The 16,330-nt window shown below is 38.6% G+C and overlaps 1 protein-coding gene across 2 annotated transcripts in view; it reads left to right on the top strand.

Moving 5' to 3' along the window:
* PRMT3 (protein arginine methyltransferase 3) overlaps positions 1-16,330 on the top strand; it is a 71,993-nt gene that overhangs the window by 28,626 nt on the left and 27,037 nt on the right. For both annotated transcript variants that reach the window (XM_049820159.1, XM_049820160.1), the window contains exons 10-12: positions 1,648-1,747; positions 10,780-10,858; positions 15,963-16,150. In XM_049820159.1, the coding sequence (XP_049676116.1) occupies positions 1,648-1,747; positions 10,780-10,858; positions 15,963-16,150 (367 nt within the window). The remainder of the gene's footprint in view (positions 1-1,647; positions 1,748-10,779; positions 10,859-15,962; positions 16,151-16,330) is intronic.

Genomic DNA, 16,330 nt, shown 5'->3' with positions numbered 1-16,330 from the left:
CAGTGTGCTTCCACCTGTGATTCAAGCATGTGCTCGGGAGCTTTTGTCCCTCCCAGAATTCAGGTTCATTTTGAGCATGCTAATTGCCAGAAATTGCAACCCGTGTGTGTAAGTAAACTGGAATAAGTGGCCCGAGTGGCATGATTCTTTCCCAAGGTTACGTAGTTAACTTATTTTTAGCTAAATGTTTTTCTTCTCTTTTCTTACTGTGAATAGCTGCCCATAAAATTTCTAGTGCAGTGAACAACTTGATTTTTGTCATTCATCACTGTTACGCTAGAATAGAAGGTTGAAGTATAGTTCCTAAATAACATCTCAGCAGTTTTTCCTACAGTGTGTAAACTACATTGGTTTGTTTGGGTTTTTTATACCTTACAACTGAAAACAAATATGTGATGAATTAGTCTGTCTTCTCTTTTAAATGACCTTTAGAAAATTATCCTTAGATCTCTTTTTGTCCTTCTTAAAATATTGTTGTGGATGATAGCTCTTTAACGTTTTATTTCTCACTTTGAACTTCTGGTTTTACTTCTGTTTACACCATTAAATACGATATTAGTGATGAACTGCTACTTTTCTAACAGAAGACTGTCATGTGTAGCGTATTTTAATTCATCTTTCCAACAGCCCACATGTTCAAGTAGCCCTTTGACCCATTCCTTTCCCTCCCTTCATTCTGATCGTTCTCCCATTGTCTTTTAGATTGAATTTTTAATGTGATGACTGGTCTGCATTGAAAGCCAGACAGAATGTTAGAGTAAGATATCAGGATAGGGAGGGAAGGGGCAGAGATAAGAACTGCAGTGGAAAGATAGATTTCTTTGGTGGGAATACTTTTCCGCCCTCAATAAGAATAGCTGTTGTAATAATGGTACGTGTAAGAAAGACTAATATGGTTTGCCAAGAAGAAAAATAGTAAATTTCAAGCATTTACATAGTTAGTAATTTCACCATCGTGCAGTTTTTGTTTCAAAAACTGTAGTCACGTCACAGTACCTTCCTCCGTACGCAGGATGGTTGTACTGTGACTTGCATATGAGGTAATACCTGATTACTGCAGTTGGTAAACATTGCAGAGGATTCCGGCCAAAATCACAGTGGGGAGGATGCCTTTATTGTCGAATAACTGTAATACTGATCTAGAGGGAATGTTTGTTCTCGGTGACTTTGCAGCTAGTTTTGTTAAATAAAAAACTTAAGTCGTGCAAACCAGCTTTGTGAGGAAGTTAATTGCTATTACTATCCTGGTGTGATGAGTAGGCTCTGATCACTGTAGACTTATGCTACAGGGGTCAAAGGAGGAGAACTGGGAACAAGCAACTCTAAAGAGGCGTTATTTTAAATTGCCCTTTCCTGTATTTTCCTGGTTTCTGAAGCTTACGCATTTGCATGCACAGCACACTGGAGGTATACAGATCTACTGTCTGCCATCTTTGCCTGGCACTTAATCTGCTGCAGGTTTTGGCTACTCAGAAACATTGCCTCTGAAATATAATTGAGAAGAGGAATATTACATTTTAGTGCTTTCTTGATTAGTTAAAAAAAAAAGTTATCGGGGGGAGAAATGCAAAATACAGGCATAAGTATATCTGCCTCGGTAGCATAAATTGGAAATATAAACTAATTTGTTGATGTTGTGACTTGCAGATTAAATAAACTTGAAGATATCATTACACTAGTCAAAGGAAGAATTGAAGAGGTAGATCTGCCTGTGGAAAAAGTGGATGTAATTATATCTGAATGGATGGTAAGGTGCATGACTATTCTTTTCAAGACCTACTTATTTTCAGGAAAAACTGTGTTGTTTTATTTCATTTGAAAAATGATTCTTTAAGCGATGCTATTTTTTAACCAAAAGTCTACCACGCTTGCAGCAAGCACTGTCTTTGACAATGTGGGAGATGGGATGATGGTCCTGATTATGTGGTATTAGCATACAATTCCTGATCCTTCTTGTTCGCGTTCTTTCAAGTCAGGATTCTCTACAGTTGAGCTGTTTTGGGTACAGCAGTTAAATTTCTGTTACGTAGTGAGTATGCAGGTCTACAGAAGTACTCTATTCCTCAGTCATACTGTTGTAGCTGCTCAGGTGAAAGTAATGGAGAAATATTGTACTAGTTATCTAGCTAGATCATTCTGATGACTTAAATAACTTTAGTCCATAAAGACAGCTAAAGACTATCCTGATTGTGCGGGAAAGGCGATAAGGAGGTGAGGAACGTACGCACTGGGAAATCTGCAAGTATATATAGAGCTTGAAAAGAGCATTACTGTTCATTGCAGTTTTTTAGTATAAGAATAAAATAACTGATTTTAAAAGTACATGATAAAGATGATGGCCAACAGGAGATGCAGTATGCAGCGTGTAAATGAGCCATTTCCTGGAATCCATTGGATTTCAGCTGTTGGCCTGTTACCTTTCTTTCATGTGCTGGCTGATGGCTGTTACACAGGTGTGCTTGCTAACTGCCGTTGTTCCTAATAAAGAAATGTGTCTGACAAGACCCAGTGCCAGGCTGAACCTCGTAGCGACTGAGTAAGTCTGTTTCCTCTCAAAACTGTGGTAGGAAACACCCCTTGTAACTTTTTTTTTGTGGACTTCTGCTCTTCAGTCTCCTCGTATCGCAGACCTTCAAAAAGCACTTAAGTACAGGGTTTTTTCATGCTAGTTCCCACTGTTTGGACTTAAAGAAAATTTCTTTTGTCCTTCAAATTTAACATCAATAATGAAAACATATTCAAAGTTACTGGTTTGGGTTTTTTGGTGGGGGTTGGTGGCTTTTTGGGTTGGTTTTTTTATTATTATTTCTACTATACACAAGGGCCTTTGGGAGAGCGGTCACATGTTCACTATGGATCCGTCTGTATCTACCTAGTTTCCAGGTAAAGGGGGGAATAAATTGTTTGTTTTGGTTTTTCTGTGGAGTTTTTTTATATTGCATATTTCAGTGAGCTGTAAATCTGCAAAAGTTTTTTCTTCTGCTGCTATAATGAACGTTATTTGAAGCATGAGCTTAATTTAGTGTTGAGGTTTAAGCCATTGGCTTAAACTAGCGGTTTAAAAATAGTGTCTTATGGTTGGTGATTTCTGACAGTATAGTGACTTCACTAGGAATGTAATTATAGTTCTTTCAGGGAAGCTTCTGATGAGTTGCCTAATATGTGCACCAAGAATCATGTTCCCAAAATCACATTTCTCATTCTGGAGCCCAAGGTTTGGTTTTAAAAGCAACTTGGGCCCTTAAGAGCTTAAGTCATGTTGTAAATCAGTGCCTCTAAGGTGAAGTAAAGGATTTTGAAAAGCAGCTCTTGTAAGAAACGAAGTATTGAATGTTCCATGTTTCCCATTTGTGTGCTAATTTACCTTTTAATGTCATAATTATAGAGCCATGTGCATTTCACTTTAATTAGGTATTCTAGATATTTAGGAATGTTAGCATTTTTATAGGTTGCTGCAATACAGAGATAAAGAGCACAATGCCGTCGAAGTGAGATTGATAGCTGGACAGTGTACGCAGTGTTCCAACACTGTCCAGAAAGGAACATTATGTTGCCTAGATGCAAATGAAGATTCCTCTTTGTCTGGCTTGCTTTGTGAGTTTGCTTTTTCTTTTCCTTCCCTACGTGATACTGACCAGTGTGAAATCTTTTGTTAATATGTGAATGTAAGTGCTTGAAAATGTTGGAAATGCAAAGCCCGAGAGCAGAAAGGAATTCAATATATGTCAGTTTTCAGCTCTTTATTGAGAGAATATGTACGGATTAGCAGGAAAATTTTAATGGGAGCAGTTTTTAGTTTGTAGCAAATAAACGTAAAGTTGCTGTTCTGTTGAGAAAACAAACTGCTTTGCGACTAGTAAAAATCAAACCCTTTTGTGGAGCCATAGCTTTGTTTTGCTTGGTACAGAACAGTGCTTAAGACCAGTGCGCTATAAGCTTTTTTAGAGCTGTGTCTGGAGCATCAGAAAATTAAAAACAACTGTGAAGCAACAGAATGGACGTAACGGAGAAGAAAAATGCTGCATCCCCCAGGAATGTTTCTAGAACAGGCTTTCTGAGAAAGATGGCACGTGGAAGAGTGTATTGTAAAAGGTACAGTGTTGCATTGTGAGCATCTCCAGTGTAATGGTTTCTGATGATCATTCTCTTAATTGTGTAGGTGACCTATAACTTCCACAAACTGCTTGCTGTTGGTACTTCTCTTCCATTTTAAAATTTGTTCCCTTAAAATACACAAAAATGGGAGAAGCATCTCAAATATTACACAGCGGGTAGGGGTGTGTGAGTGTGTGTGTGTGTGTGTGTGTGTATAGCCAAATTGTATTTCAAATGTCTATTTGTCATCTTCCAAAATAGTATTTTTCAGTTTTAAATCCATCTGGAAGCGGTTTTGTCAGGTTTAGAGGCTGAAAGATGAGCAACTGTTCTCTTCAGTGGCTTTATTTAAGCCTATGAAATAAATTGCTAATTTATTGATCTTGCTTTTAATGTAAAGACTAAATGCATCGTTTGTGATGTCTGAAGTATGTGTGTTTGACGTGGTTAAAATCAGACCATAAGCAGGGCGTTTGTGTGATTGTGTTTGACTAAAACCAGTATGTAAGCCATTGAGAAGGACAGTGGAAGGTGTGATGAGCTGTGGGCTGTTCTCTTGGTGTCCAAAAGGCAGATTGCTGAAGATTGAGGACTACTGAAGACCCAGCTAAAGCCATCTATTTAGACTTTTTCACTCTGAAGACAGCTATGCATTCCTTGTAGCAAAACATTGGTGAGGTATGCAGCCTGAGAGAAGGATTTCTTGTGCGCTGTGAACCAGGAGCGCAAGGGAGAGCAGGTGGATCCAAGAGATACTTCACCCAATAAACCACGTTGCTTTAAGAACGAACACCAAAATGGCCAAGCAATAGCCTGTTCTGCTAACCAAACTGATTCTGTAAGGAGAAGGTCTTCCAGTTCTCGGAGAGAGGTTATTTGAATGGAAGAGTAGCTGAATTTTATATAACGTCTCACCTTGTCTTTAGAGGTTTTACTGTCCAGGATCGTTTGATACTCTACAGCAGGGCTGTAAGCTTCTGATGCACCATCCTGCTTGATTGCCTGGCAACTTTTGAAAGCCTTGATTTGTGAAACTACGAATGTTTCTAAGCAAAGGTACAAATAATTGAGTATTTGTACACGCTGCCTAGTGGCTATCTGATGCAAATAATTTCTGAAGGCACATCAGTGACTTGTTTGCACCTTGGTGGAACGAATGAAAAGTCTTATCAGTTAATGACTTCACCTGAAGCGAACGTGGTTTGCAAATGCTCAAATTTCATCAGAAGCTTAGAATTTTGTCTTGAATGTGCTGCTGTTCGTATGGGTGGCGGGAAAGTACTTCCAAGTCGTGTACATCGTAGACTTGCTCTCGGTCAGGATCGCATTTATGCGTTCTCCCGAGAGATACCGAGTTTTAAGAAACAATGATGTTTTTAGTGTAATTAGAGTAATTTTACATACAGTATATAAATTTGAGCTGCTGTGCAAAGGGCTGAAGCTAGTTTTTGGGTAAATTGAATGCTGGGCAGGAAAAGATTTGCTATCACCACCCAAAGGTGGCTGTGTTATTGCCCACATGGATTTGGGGAGTGTAATTGTAAACTTCATAGCCTGCTTATTGAAAGGATGAGTGCAGAAAGAAAGAAAATGTATGTAATGTTTTTCTGGATTGTTCTTACCCAGCTGTATCTGTGTGCAGATTTTTTTCTCTCTGTATGCTTTTACTTCCTTTGTCTAGCTAAGACTATAAAGCTAGAGATTGAGAGTTTTATTGACTTGAAAAAAATCTGCATTTCTTGTTTGTAAAGGGTTTTACTGTGAGAGACAGTTGTCTGAGATGGTTGTCTCAAATACTGTGTTGTAATACAGTGCATTCTCATAAATTGCTGTTTTATGCAGTGCTTTATGATACTGAATATGCAATAGAGTTTTATATAAGGAAAAACTGGTGAAGAGATGGACTTTGAAATTAAAACAAACTAAGGATAGAATCCAGTACTCTTGTCTCTTAATTGTATCATTGCTTGGGTAGCTAATACAGCTAATATCTCTCTTTTTTTTTTTTCTCCTTCCTTTTTTTTTTGTGTTAGATAATTTTGAAGTGATAGCAGGATGGGCTGTGGATGGGAGGGGTTCAGGATCTAGGGAAGAGGACTAGGAAGTCAGCATGTCTGAAACGCTGGAAACCATCTTTTCTCTCCTTCCTTTCCCCTGTTTCTATGGTGGATACACAGTGATGGTGCCTTTTTAATACTAGTCTTTCTATATAGTCTTAATATTCTGTATTGTTTCTGTTAGAATTTGGAGGTGCATTAATACAAGTGTTCTATTTCTGTGATAGAAATAATTTATAATTTTACGTAAGAATTGAGCTGTTCTTTTTGTGGTTTTAATAATGCTGTGAAGAGCATACTGAATGCTTTAATTTCTTTACAGCAAAATAGTTTTTATAAAGAAATTCTATTTCCTTGCATGAATATTTTTTTTTTCCGACACGAATAATGGTTATCACTTTTCTGCTCTTCAGATCTTCCCACTTGGTGTTCTCACTCATATTTATTTAAGGACACAACAGGGTGTGCCTAATAACAAAGTCAAGCTGTGTTTTTGAAATGTGTGGGCTTGCTCTGTCAGTAATGAATTATTTCCCTTTTTTTAAAAATTAAATCCTACATGAAAGATCAGCATGTAGGCTGGCTTAGCGTGAGGGAAATGGTGCTGCAACAGAGCATGCGGAAGAGTTTACGTGGAGCTGCTGCTTCTCATTTAAATTCACCACAGGTTCTGGGAGGATTTTGTCAAGTTAAAACAATTTTTCACAAAATTGAGTGGGCCTCGTCAGTTTTGTGCATTTGTTAATGCGAGGTTACATTTTATGTCTTAAATCTGAATCCGTTGTCCAGTCTGTTTTATGTACCCTCTGTAACTTGTTTTACTCTAGTCCAGTGGAAACCTTGTGGTTAGAAACTTCAGTTTAAGAAAATAATGCCCTTATTTTATACTGATAGGGATTTAAAAAAAAAAAAAGTCTGCTCTCTGGGCCAGTGATTTGATAGCTGCCTTTTATCTCGTTAAATATTCAGTGTGGGGCCTTACTGAATCTGGAGTACCAGACCAGGTTCAGTTACGTTACAGAAAATAATAAAACAGATCTTTGATGGAAGACGGGAGGGAAACACAGCACTTATTCAATTAGTTAAATATTTCTTCTCAGTCCTATCTTACATGTTTTTTCTGCTGTACTAAAAATTCTGCGAATTCTTGCTGTTGTAACATGCTAATACCACTTTTTGAAATATATATGGCTTTCACCTATAAGTAGAAAATAAGTGAAGGCAAAACCACGTTCCACTAAGGTATTTGACGGGAACGGGTAAGGGAAATGTACATGAAAAGGCATTTTTAATCTGAAGTAATTTGCGTTTTAAAGCATTTTTCTTTAGTATTCTCCATGTGTTGAGGTATACTTAGAATTTAGTGTTGTTCTTGTGTCTTGATGCTTTTCAAGAGCTTAATCTCCTCCTTCACGAAGAATATCATGATGAATACTGAAGCACTAATGTTAAAAACTTCCTATACTTACGTTTTGATTGATTGGTAAAATATTTTTTATGTAGCTCTGAATTAAAATGAGAATAAATGTTGCGTTTGAGTGCTGTAGTGTGTTTGAATGATAGAGGAAAATTTAACAATGCAGGATACTAAGCCATCAAAGTTTTGTGAGCCTTTTATGATTCTGTTGCAAAATACAGATATAAAGGGTATATAAGAAATCTAGTGATACTCGCATTCCTCTGGATTTGGATTTGTCAGTGGCCTCGTGCATTTTTTGAAAGCTGAGTTCTTGGACGGACACGATGTAGGACAGACGTACGCTTGAAGAGAGTAACTGCATAGTGCTGTGTATTTCTGTTCCCGTCCAAATGTCTTTACGTGTGTAGTTTTTGTTGTTAGCTGGAGAACAACCACTTTGTTTCAGCTTTGAAAATATAAAAATAAGCAGCTTCACATTCATTTTGTGAAAGAAATGGCCATCTTTTTAGTAGAAAATGCATAATATGACAGGGTAGCATTTAACATGTGCTGTGTATTCAGTTTGTCTTTAAGAGAGAACGTGTCACCTTTTGCATGTCTTACTTTAGCCTCTAGCAAGATTGAGTTATTAATATGCGGCTCACAGGTTTGTATCCTAGAGATCTCTTTGCAGTAATTAATTTTGAGGACGCTAATACAGGCTTAAGAAAAAACAAAACCCTGAACGTTATTGGGGTGGAAGCAAGAGTGCCCCAGAGCATCACGGGGAAAAGGCGTCAGGTATAATTCTCTTTCCAGATGGCACCCCTACAGGTGAGGCAGCAGCCTGTGAAATTACATTCTAAATTACACTACAGATGAGCACAGCACACTGAGCAAAACGCTTTGGTAGAAGTAATAAATGACTTGATTCAGTACCGTTGACGGTTTATGTAACTTACAGGAATGCTATAATGAACTGGGGGGGGAAGATAGAACTGGGGCGGGGGGGAGAACCAGCGGTGCCAGAGTGGAAAGGTTGGGGAAAGGACTGTGAGAATTTGGCTGTATTTCTCATGAGGAGGTGTGTCTTCCAGCTGTACTTCTTGCACTTGTTTGTCGGACGCAGTAGGCGATGGGCGTCTTAGGCAGGAAGAAATAAGTGAAGAGCTGATCCGTAAAAATGTCACTTCGTCACTTACTGACTCTTGCTGGTAACTAGTCTTAAGGTATGTCCTAGAGGTCACATTTAAAATGCTGTGAAAACAACTCGCTTTCGGTTAAAAGCATCTGAAGAGAATTTTTATGAACTAAAAATACTCTATTTTTAAAACTGCAAGAATAAGAATTAAGAAAACTCTGGTCCGTTCTGTGCTTGTGGCTGGCTGTAGGCATAACATCGTCTCTGCCTGGTGCAGTTGGAGCTCCTGGCCTTTTCAAACGTTTTGCAAAGCTTACTAAAAATCATATTGCGCACAAAGCGGCGGTCTTCGCTCTGGGACTTATTCTAAGGACTTCATAAAAGCTAGGCGGTAAAGCGGAAGAACAGGCAACATGTGGAAGAAAAGTGTCCAGTAGAGCGTTGTCCTCTTGCCACAAGAAACAGGCCGAGAAAAGGGCATTTCCATTATTTTCAAACTACGTTCTTGTTGAATACAAATCTGCCATGCTTCAAGTTTCCGGTTTTCTAGTTTTGTTTTTAGTTCTGAAGGCTGCAGTGTGGACGGTGACGCTTAAGAGCGATTCTGAACTTGCAGCATTTTTTGTTTGAAGAGCCTTAGGCAAAATAAACATCCAAGATGGCATAAACTTGAAGTAAACTTGGTGGTCTTAGCGGTGCAGTTTCCATGCAATGGAATGTTTTCAGTAGTGTGGCATGATGACTTCAAAAATAAAAAATAAATTTAAAAAAATGATCTTCATGATTGTACAAATGTGGAAGTATAGGAAAAATGAAGGAAAAAAATCTTCTTTGCTGGGTTACTGCTGACTGGGCTTGTAGGACTGCAGGTCCAAAGTCTGGACTTCCAGTTTTCTTCTTCTGTTTTTTGGGGTTTTTTCTACTGGCAATCGGTGTATAAATCAAGCCATATGGCTAAGCTGTGTTTTAAGCAAAGTGAGAATTAGGACACTAAGTGAAATTCCGAAATGTATGCCAGTATGATTAATCTTAATTGATTTGATGTCATACGAATGTGTATGTGGGTAAAATGTGTTACAGTATTCAGTAGGTATAAGCATCATACTCGAAAGATAGGAAGGGTGTAAAAATCAGTAAATCGATTGGAAAGCAAATCTGCAGTTTATTTAAAAGTAGTTGAGAAACCAAATGTTTTATATAAAATGCTGATTGTATGTAGTGGTGCTATATGTTTTTTTTTTTATACCTCAGACATGTGCAATTAAGGAATATTTTTTTCTATTTCAGAAAATGGCTGACTCAAGTTTACAATAAGTTATTCTAAACATCTGTAGGAGTATGATTAACCTGCTATAAAGTTAATCCCAACACAGAAAAACCAACGTAAATCTCCAGGATAAAAATGGTTAGAACTAGAATTTTTTTTAAGTACAGGTGCTGCTAAATGATGTAGAACGCCCAGAGAACCCATGTCTTTGGTGTATGATTTATTTCCACCTGTCCTACTGAGCATTGCCCAAGCTGATACGGGGCACCTCGAGGCTGCAAATGTGAAGTCGGAAAGATGCATTCCATTGGGTTTTTCTCTGACAATAGTTCTATTGTTACTTGCAGCTCTGAGTGGGAAGGTAGTTTCTCGGGGTTTGTTTTTTTTGGTTTTGGTTTGGTGGGGGTTTTTTACTTTTGGTTTTTTGTTTGGTTGGTTTTATGTGTGGCACCTCAGAGTTACTACTAAAAAAATCAATACGTACAGCTTTTCACTTTGAGTTGAATGTGATTTCCTTTGATGTTGTAAGACTCTATTGGGTAATTGTTGGTGTAGCTTGGACATTTATTGCCTGTAGTTTATTAATTTAGTCGGTGCTAGATACTTGCAGTTTGGGAAATTAAAGGTGATACTTCATGTAACTAAAGTTTTGAAGGGATAATGCTGTTGTTGAGAAATTCACTGGGTGCTGGCTCTCATTGCAGTGTATAGCCCTATCAGGTTCTTAAATTGTGTTGATAAAGTCTATCTGTAGATTGATTAGATAGGCTACATGAGAAGCATAATAATTTCTAAATTCTTTTCCCTTTTCTGTAAACAGGGTTATTTCCTTCTCTTTGAGTCAATGCTGGATTCGGTCATCTATGCAAAGGACAAGTACCTGGCAGAGGGAGGCTCAGGTTGGTGCGCGTAATTGTTTTAATAAATTTAGCTCTGGGGGGGAAACTAAATGAACTCTGAGACTTAGAATAAGCTATGCATGGATGAGAAGGTTGCCAGTCTAAATGAAAAATGTTTCCATTAGTATGAGCTTCAAGGCATTAATTTACTGTATGGGTAATAGAAGAACATTAGATGGCGTATCAAGGTCTCAAGTTAATGGCGTTTTTAAGAATAAGAGGGGGTTATTTATTCTTAAGTAGAGTCTAAATTTTTCCTCCCTACTTCTTCCCACATGTGGGTATTTGTTTTCCCCTCTTGCGATCCCAGTTTCTGCATAACTACAAACGGAGGAAAATAAGTTCTGTGCTCTAAGATGTGATACTGTTTGAGTAAGCTGCTATGAATTAGAGGAAAAGTGGATAGGCTGTTTTCCCGGAGGAGGGAAGTTGCATGGGGAGGGCGTGGTTTCAAATGCAAGAAGCCACATGAAATAACTAATGGTATTACATTGTTTCAGTTCAGCATATTTATTCTGTCCTGGTGGGAATATACCCTTTTTCTTTGTGGTTGGAGGGTAGGGAAGTGACAGAACAAGAAGGTTTTCTTTTGAAGTAGAGTTCTTTTATCCTTTTAAGTAGCTTAGATAGTGTCATCTTAAGCAGTGTTTAAATGCCTGTAAATATTTATTCCTCATGTGACGCAGTTTTCTGCACGAGTTCTGCATATGCTTTATTTCTTGTACTTAATTCCTTTGTCAGTATTGTATTTCATATTGACCTTTCCAATCGTAGTCATCAGTCTGGGGTTTTTTTCCCCTTTTGTGCTAACCGTGCACATAGTTAGTTTCACTACACTGATTTAATGATTGGATTAATGACTATGTAACAGTGCTCGCTGCAGTGCTTCCCCGTGATTGCAGTGAGCTTTTGTGTGCTACAGAGTGCAGCAGAAAAAAAGGGGGTTTATGCATTTGTTCAACATTTGATCACCACGCTAAATATTTTTGTTTTCAGTAATGTGGAATAGTCCAGCCTGATCTGGAACACAGTTGTCTCGTGCACTGTATAGATATATGCTGATAATTTTATATTGCAATATAATTAAATTGGGGGACATGCCCTAAATTTGTAAGGAATCATTTTATGTTTAGCTACTACTTCCGAAGCCTTCTCAAAAGGGCCGGAAATTTTTGACCTCTATTGAAACTGCAGCGGTCTCTTGTTCTCTCTTTGTATTGTTGCGAAGGTTGCTAGTGGCTTGTGCCTCCCAAAATTTCCTTTGAGAGACGGGGTATGCTGGTTCTGCAGTGCAGTTACCCTTTGTGGTCCGAGAGTGGTCTTCGGCCCTTATTTGACTCTTCACAAAGCATACAGGATTGTACATTTGTCGATCGGTATGGCCAGATTTTAAATGGAACGCTGTTTCCTTAAGATGCTTACAATTACTTTTTCTTCTGCCAGCTTGTATAGCAGGTAAATGGCTGTGCCTAATCGTGAGACAGTGGCTCAGCAATCAGCTGAGCGAGACAGACGCTTCTGCAGTGTAGATCAGTAGCAGCAGAACTGTGGGCACATCCAAATTCAGATGAGCCAAAACTAAGAGCTCGTTCTGAGGTGAAGTCTTACCAGAGGAACTCCTGAATCTGCCATAAAGCTTGACTTTGTCTCAAGCCGCTTTGTACTATTGAGCCCAAGATCGTTATTACAGGGACCGTTTGAAAGCTGAAAAAAAAGCAATAGAAGCAGCTGCGATTTGGCCAAATCTTTCAGTGATTGAGCCGGGAATAGAATCCAAATTTCTAGATTTGTGTTCAGTCAGTCATATCGTCGTTACTTCAATTTAGCCTGTTGGCATGCTGAAGTGGATTATGCCAAACTGTCAAGGGTAATGTGTACAGTATATAATAGCTTTATTTGGGAACATAAAATTCTCGCTGCCCAGGACCCATCTGTTTGGTTTTTAGAGCTTTTACTTGCTTGAGTATAGGTTTCTGCATACGCTTGAGTGCAGGGCACGTTGGTGAGGGGTGACATAGGTAAGGAAGGCATCATTCAAAACGTAATACCGTTAGCTTGTTCACGTCAAAATGATGATGGTATTCGCTTGGAATTATTTCTGTCTATCTGGAGGACTGCTGCCTTACCCTTCAGCGTCCTGAAGTTTGTGAGGCATTGCTTAAGGGATAAAGGATTTCCCATCGTATTCTGTTCACCACGTGAGCTGCTCCTAGTGACAGATGACTTCTGGGCACTGAGTCGAGAAGGACACAGATGGTCAAAACGATGAATCTGAGAGAGCATTGAGGGAGGAGTATGTGCTTGTGTCCAATCAGCGTTTTGTTCATTTCACCTGTGAGAGAGAATAATTATTAAATTATACGCTTAATCAGAAAAAAATGACAAGTCTGTGAGGATCGCACAGGAAAGCGTTACAGGGTTGCAGAAAGAGCAGAGGATTTCCAGGGGATCGAGGATAATGGATGAAATGGCAAATGCGATTTTAGGGAGATGCTTTTAAATGTTAACAACGCTCTACAGCGTTTAGATGATGTAGGCTGATGTTTAGATAACATGCTTGCATTTCCAGTCAAACTTCAGTATAGCATATGCTTCTGGACACGGGTGGGTTTGTAAATTTGGAAGTTGATGTATCAATGTAGTGTCTTGCCTGTGCCCTGTTGGTGGAACGCAGATTTCTTTTTGTGAAACCTGAACAGGCATTCTCTACTTTTTTTGTTGCTATTGATATGCTAAACTAAAAATGCAGATTAGAGCATTAGTGTTTACATTTTTGCTTGTTCTTGAGCACTGCGTATAATCGATGATGAGTTCCACTGCGGATTTAAGGATTTGCTGTGTGGACGAAGAGATTTAATAAAAACTGATTATGGTCCCACTCAAATATTTCATGCTTGATAGACATGGTAACCTTTTTCCTCTTAAACAGAATGTCCCAGAAATGTGGGCTAGTACGAGGAAGGAAGGTTATAAACTAGTTGATCACTTCTTGCTGTGCTTTTCATTTTTGCTTACAGTGTCACTAGCGTGGTCCTCTAGGAGCATTCTGTAAGTAGGGACTTACAGTCTCATTTCATCCCTGTTCTCGCCATACCCCTTGCATCCTATGAAGGGCATTTCGCAGAAAAATATTCCGTCAAAGGCTGGAGTCACCTGCTTTTGTTGTCTGTTTCACACTGTCTATTTTAATTTTTGAAGCATCAGTGGTGGCTCTTGAAGGTTTGGAAGGCTGGGAGGTAAAGCCCAATATAATGCAATTGTCACACTAATATACAGCAATATGAAAGCTTCGAAAAATGGAAACCCCTTATTGATGGCTCCGGAAACTACTTACAAATACTCCTACCACCAGATGTTGATTTTTGTGTGCGTGTGACAGCTGTCAGGTGTGCTGGAATGAAATGATTTGTTTCAGACAAGACAGTTTGAATGCCTTCCTCTTTTGATTGTCATCAAACTGCCTTTTTACTGCTGAGTTAATTGTAGGCTGTTCCTGGAAAAACCTTCTGCTTTGAGTTCTTCATCTGCAAAGTAGGGATGGTGATAGCTTACCAACGGTACTCCAATTTAAGCTGGCTGATATTTATTTGTTCTGATTTAAATAGCCAGGAAGTGAGAAAAATGACAATGTGTTCCTATTTTGTATAAACTAGTCATTCTCAGTGTAGAGGTGGTGGCTTACTTCAGTGGCTCCATACGGGGGGTGGGGGGGGGGAAGCTTCTTTAGAGAAGGCTCTTCTTGATCATTAATATGTGTAAGATTATTTCCTTTAGGCTAAATCTACTCTCACTATATAAAAAAAAATCTAATTTCAATTTGCTGTTTCTATCATTAGTGTTTTACAAGGCAAAAAATACTACTTTTCTGACTTACCATGCTATATACCAATGATTTCTCCATACTCGTTTTGATAAGCTACAATTTCAAGCAGAACTGCTGAAGACAAAACTAATTTTACAGTTCACCAGATTTTGGGGAGGAAAAGAGAAACTTAACTTCAGTTTTGTTAACACTGCCACATTCATGAAGCAATAAAAATAAAATAAAATAAGGTGTTTATTAGTAGGCATTTGGCTCTGAAGCCGGATCAAGAATTCAACGTATGTGGCTTTAAAGGCTTTAAAACTCTAAAAAAAAAAACAAAAAACAACCAAAACCATGGGAATTTCTTTGTGGAAAGAAACCTAGCTAAATATAAATTGAGCTTCTCTTAGTATTTGATAGTGCTATAGACAGCCATGTTCATAGCAGCTGTTCTTTGTGTCTTTTCCAATCAGTAGTGGATAGAGATTGCCAGGAGATTGACTGGCTTTGCTGTAAGCAGCTGTTGAAGAGGCAAATGTCAGTCTTCCACTACTACTTGGAAAAGCTGTAAATAGGTGCTTGCGCTTTCCCTTCTGCCAAGAATATTTTCACAACAAGTGAGAAGATAGTGTAAGAGTGATAGCTGTCATCCTAAAACCGGGCAGGGAATCAATGAGGAGGTTCTCTTCTGTCTGTTGGGTCACTTCCATACTCTTCAGATGCAGATAGAAGAGTGGTTATTCTTTTCCAGTACCCAGAAAGAATTTTTTAGGTTGTAAGGCAAGTACAAGCCAGGGCTGATAAGAAACGGGAATAAAACTCTTGAGTGAGAATATTTGCTATTCTCTGGAAATAAGTTCTTTTTGCAGAGTTTTCTTGTTATTGCAAAGCCTTCACCTGAATTTTCCTTTGGGTGTCTGCCTACAGTTACTAAATACATCTTAGGTCAGTCTCTGTATAGAAGCCAGAGTAGCGTGTTCCAAATTATTTTCTTCAGACGTCGAGTTTCCAGTCATTTCCTGGCGGTAGGATTCAACTGCAAAGATATTTTGTCGTGAACAGGAAATACTGTTACCAGGGTAGTGTGGGAGAATTGAGTTGCACTGTCTGGTCTCTTCTGTGGACAAATGGGACTCCAGAAGATAAGGCGGCAGAAAAAGTGTCTTGTCCAAGAGCTGAAAAAAGTTCTTATTTGTTCTTTAAAGATGTTAATCACTTAAAGAGAAAAGAAAGGATAACAAAAGTCGTCTTTATGCATGTCTAAAATAAAATTTCACTAATCTGATTTTGTTGTTACAGTTTATCCTGACACTTGCACCATTAGTCTAGTAGCTGTTGGGGATATGAATAAACATGTGGACAAACTACTTTTCTGGGACGATGTATATGGCTTTGACATGTCTTGCATGAAGAAGGCTGTAATTCCGGAAGCTGTTGTGGAGGTGCTGGATCCAAACACGCTGATATCTACAGCCAGTGTCATTAAGGTACCATACTTCTTAAATTTTTAGTAGTCAGACTGGAAGTTTCCTTTTTTAGTGGAGAACGGGGGGGGGGGGAAATAAATACGTACACACGAGCTTTGGCATCTTGGAAATTACACAAATGCAATGAGGTTCTTGGTGTTAAGACTGTAAGGTTTGTATTAATTACTTTTTTTTTTTACC

This window comes from Accipiter gentilis, chromosome 17 (genome assembly GCF_929443795.1).
Source record: "Accipiter gentilis chromosome 17, bAccGen1.1, whole genome shotgun sequence".
Classification (NCBI taxonomy): Eukaryota; Metazoa; Chordata; class Aves; order Accipitriformes; family Accipitridae; genus Astur; species Astur gentilis.
The sequence above is the reverse complement of the archived record's forward strand: the minus strand, read 5'-3'. Positions and strand labels throughout refer to the sequence as shown.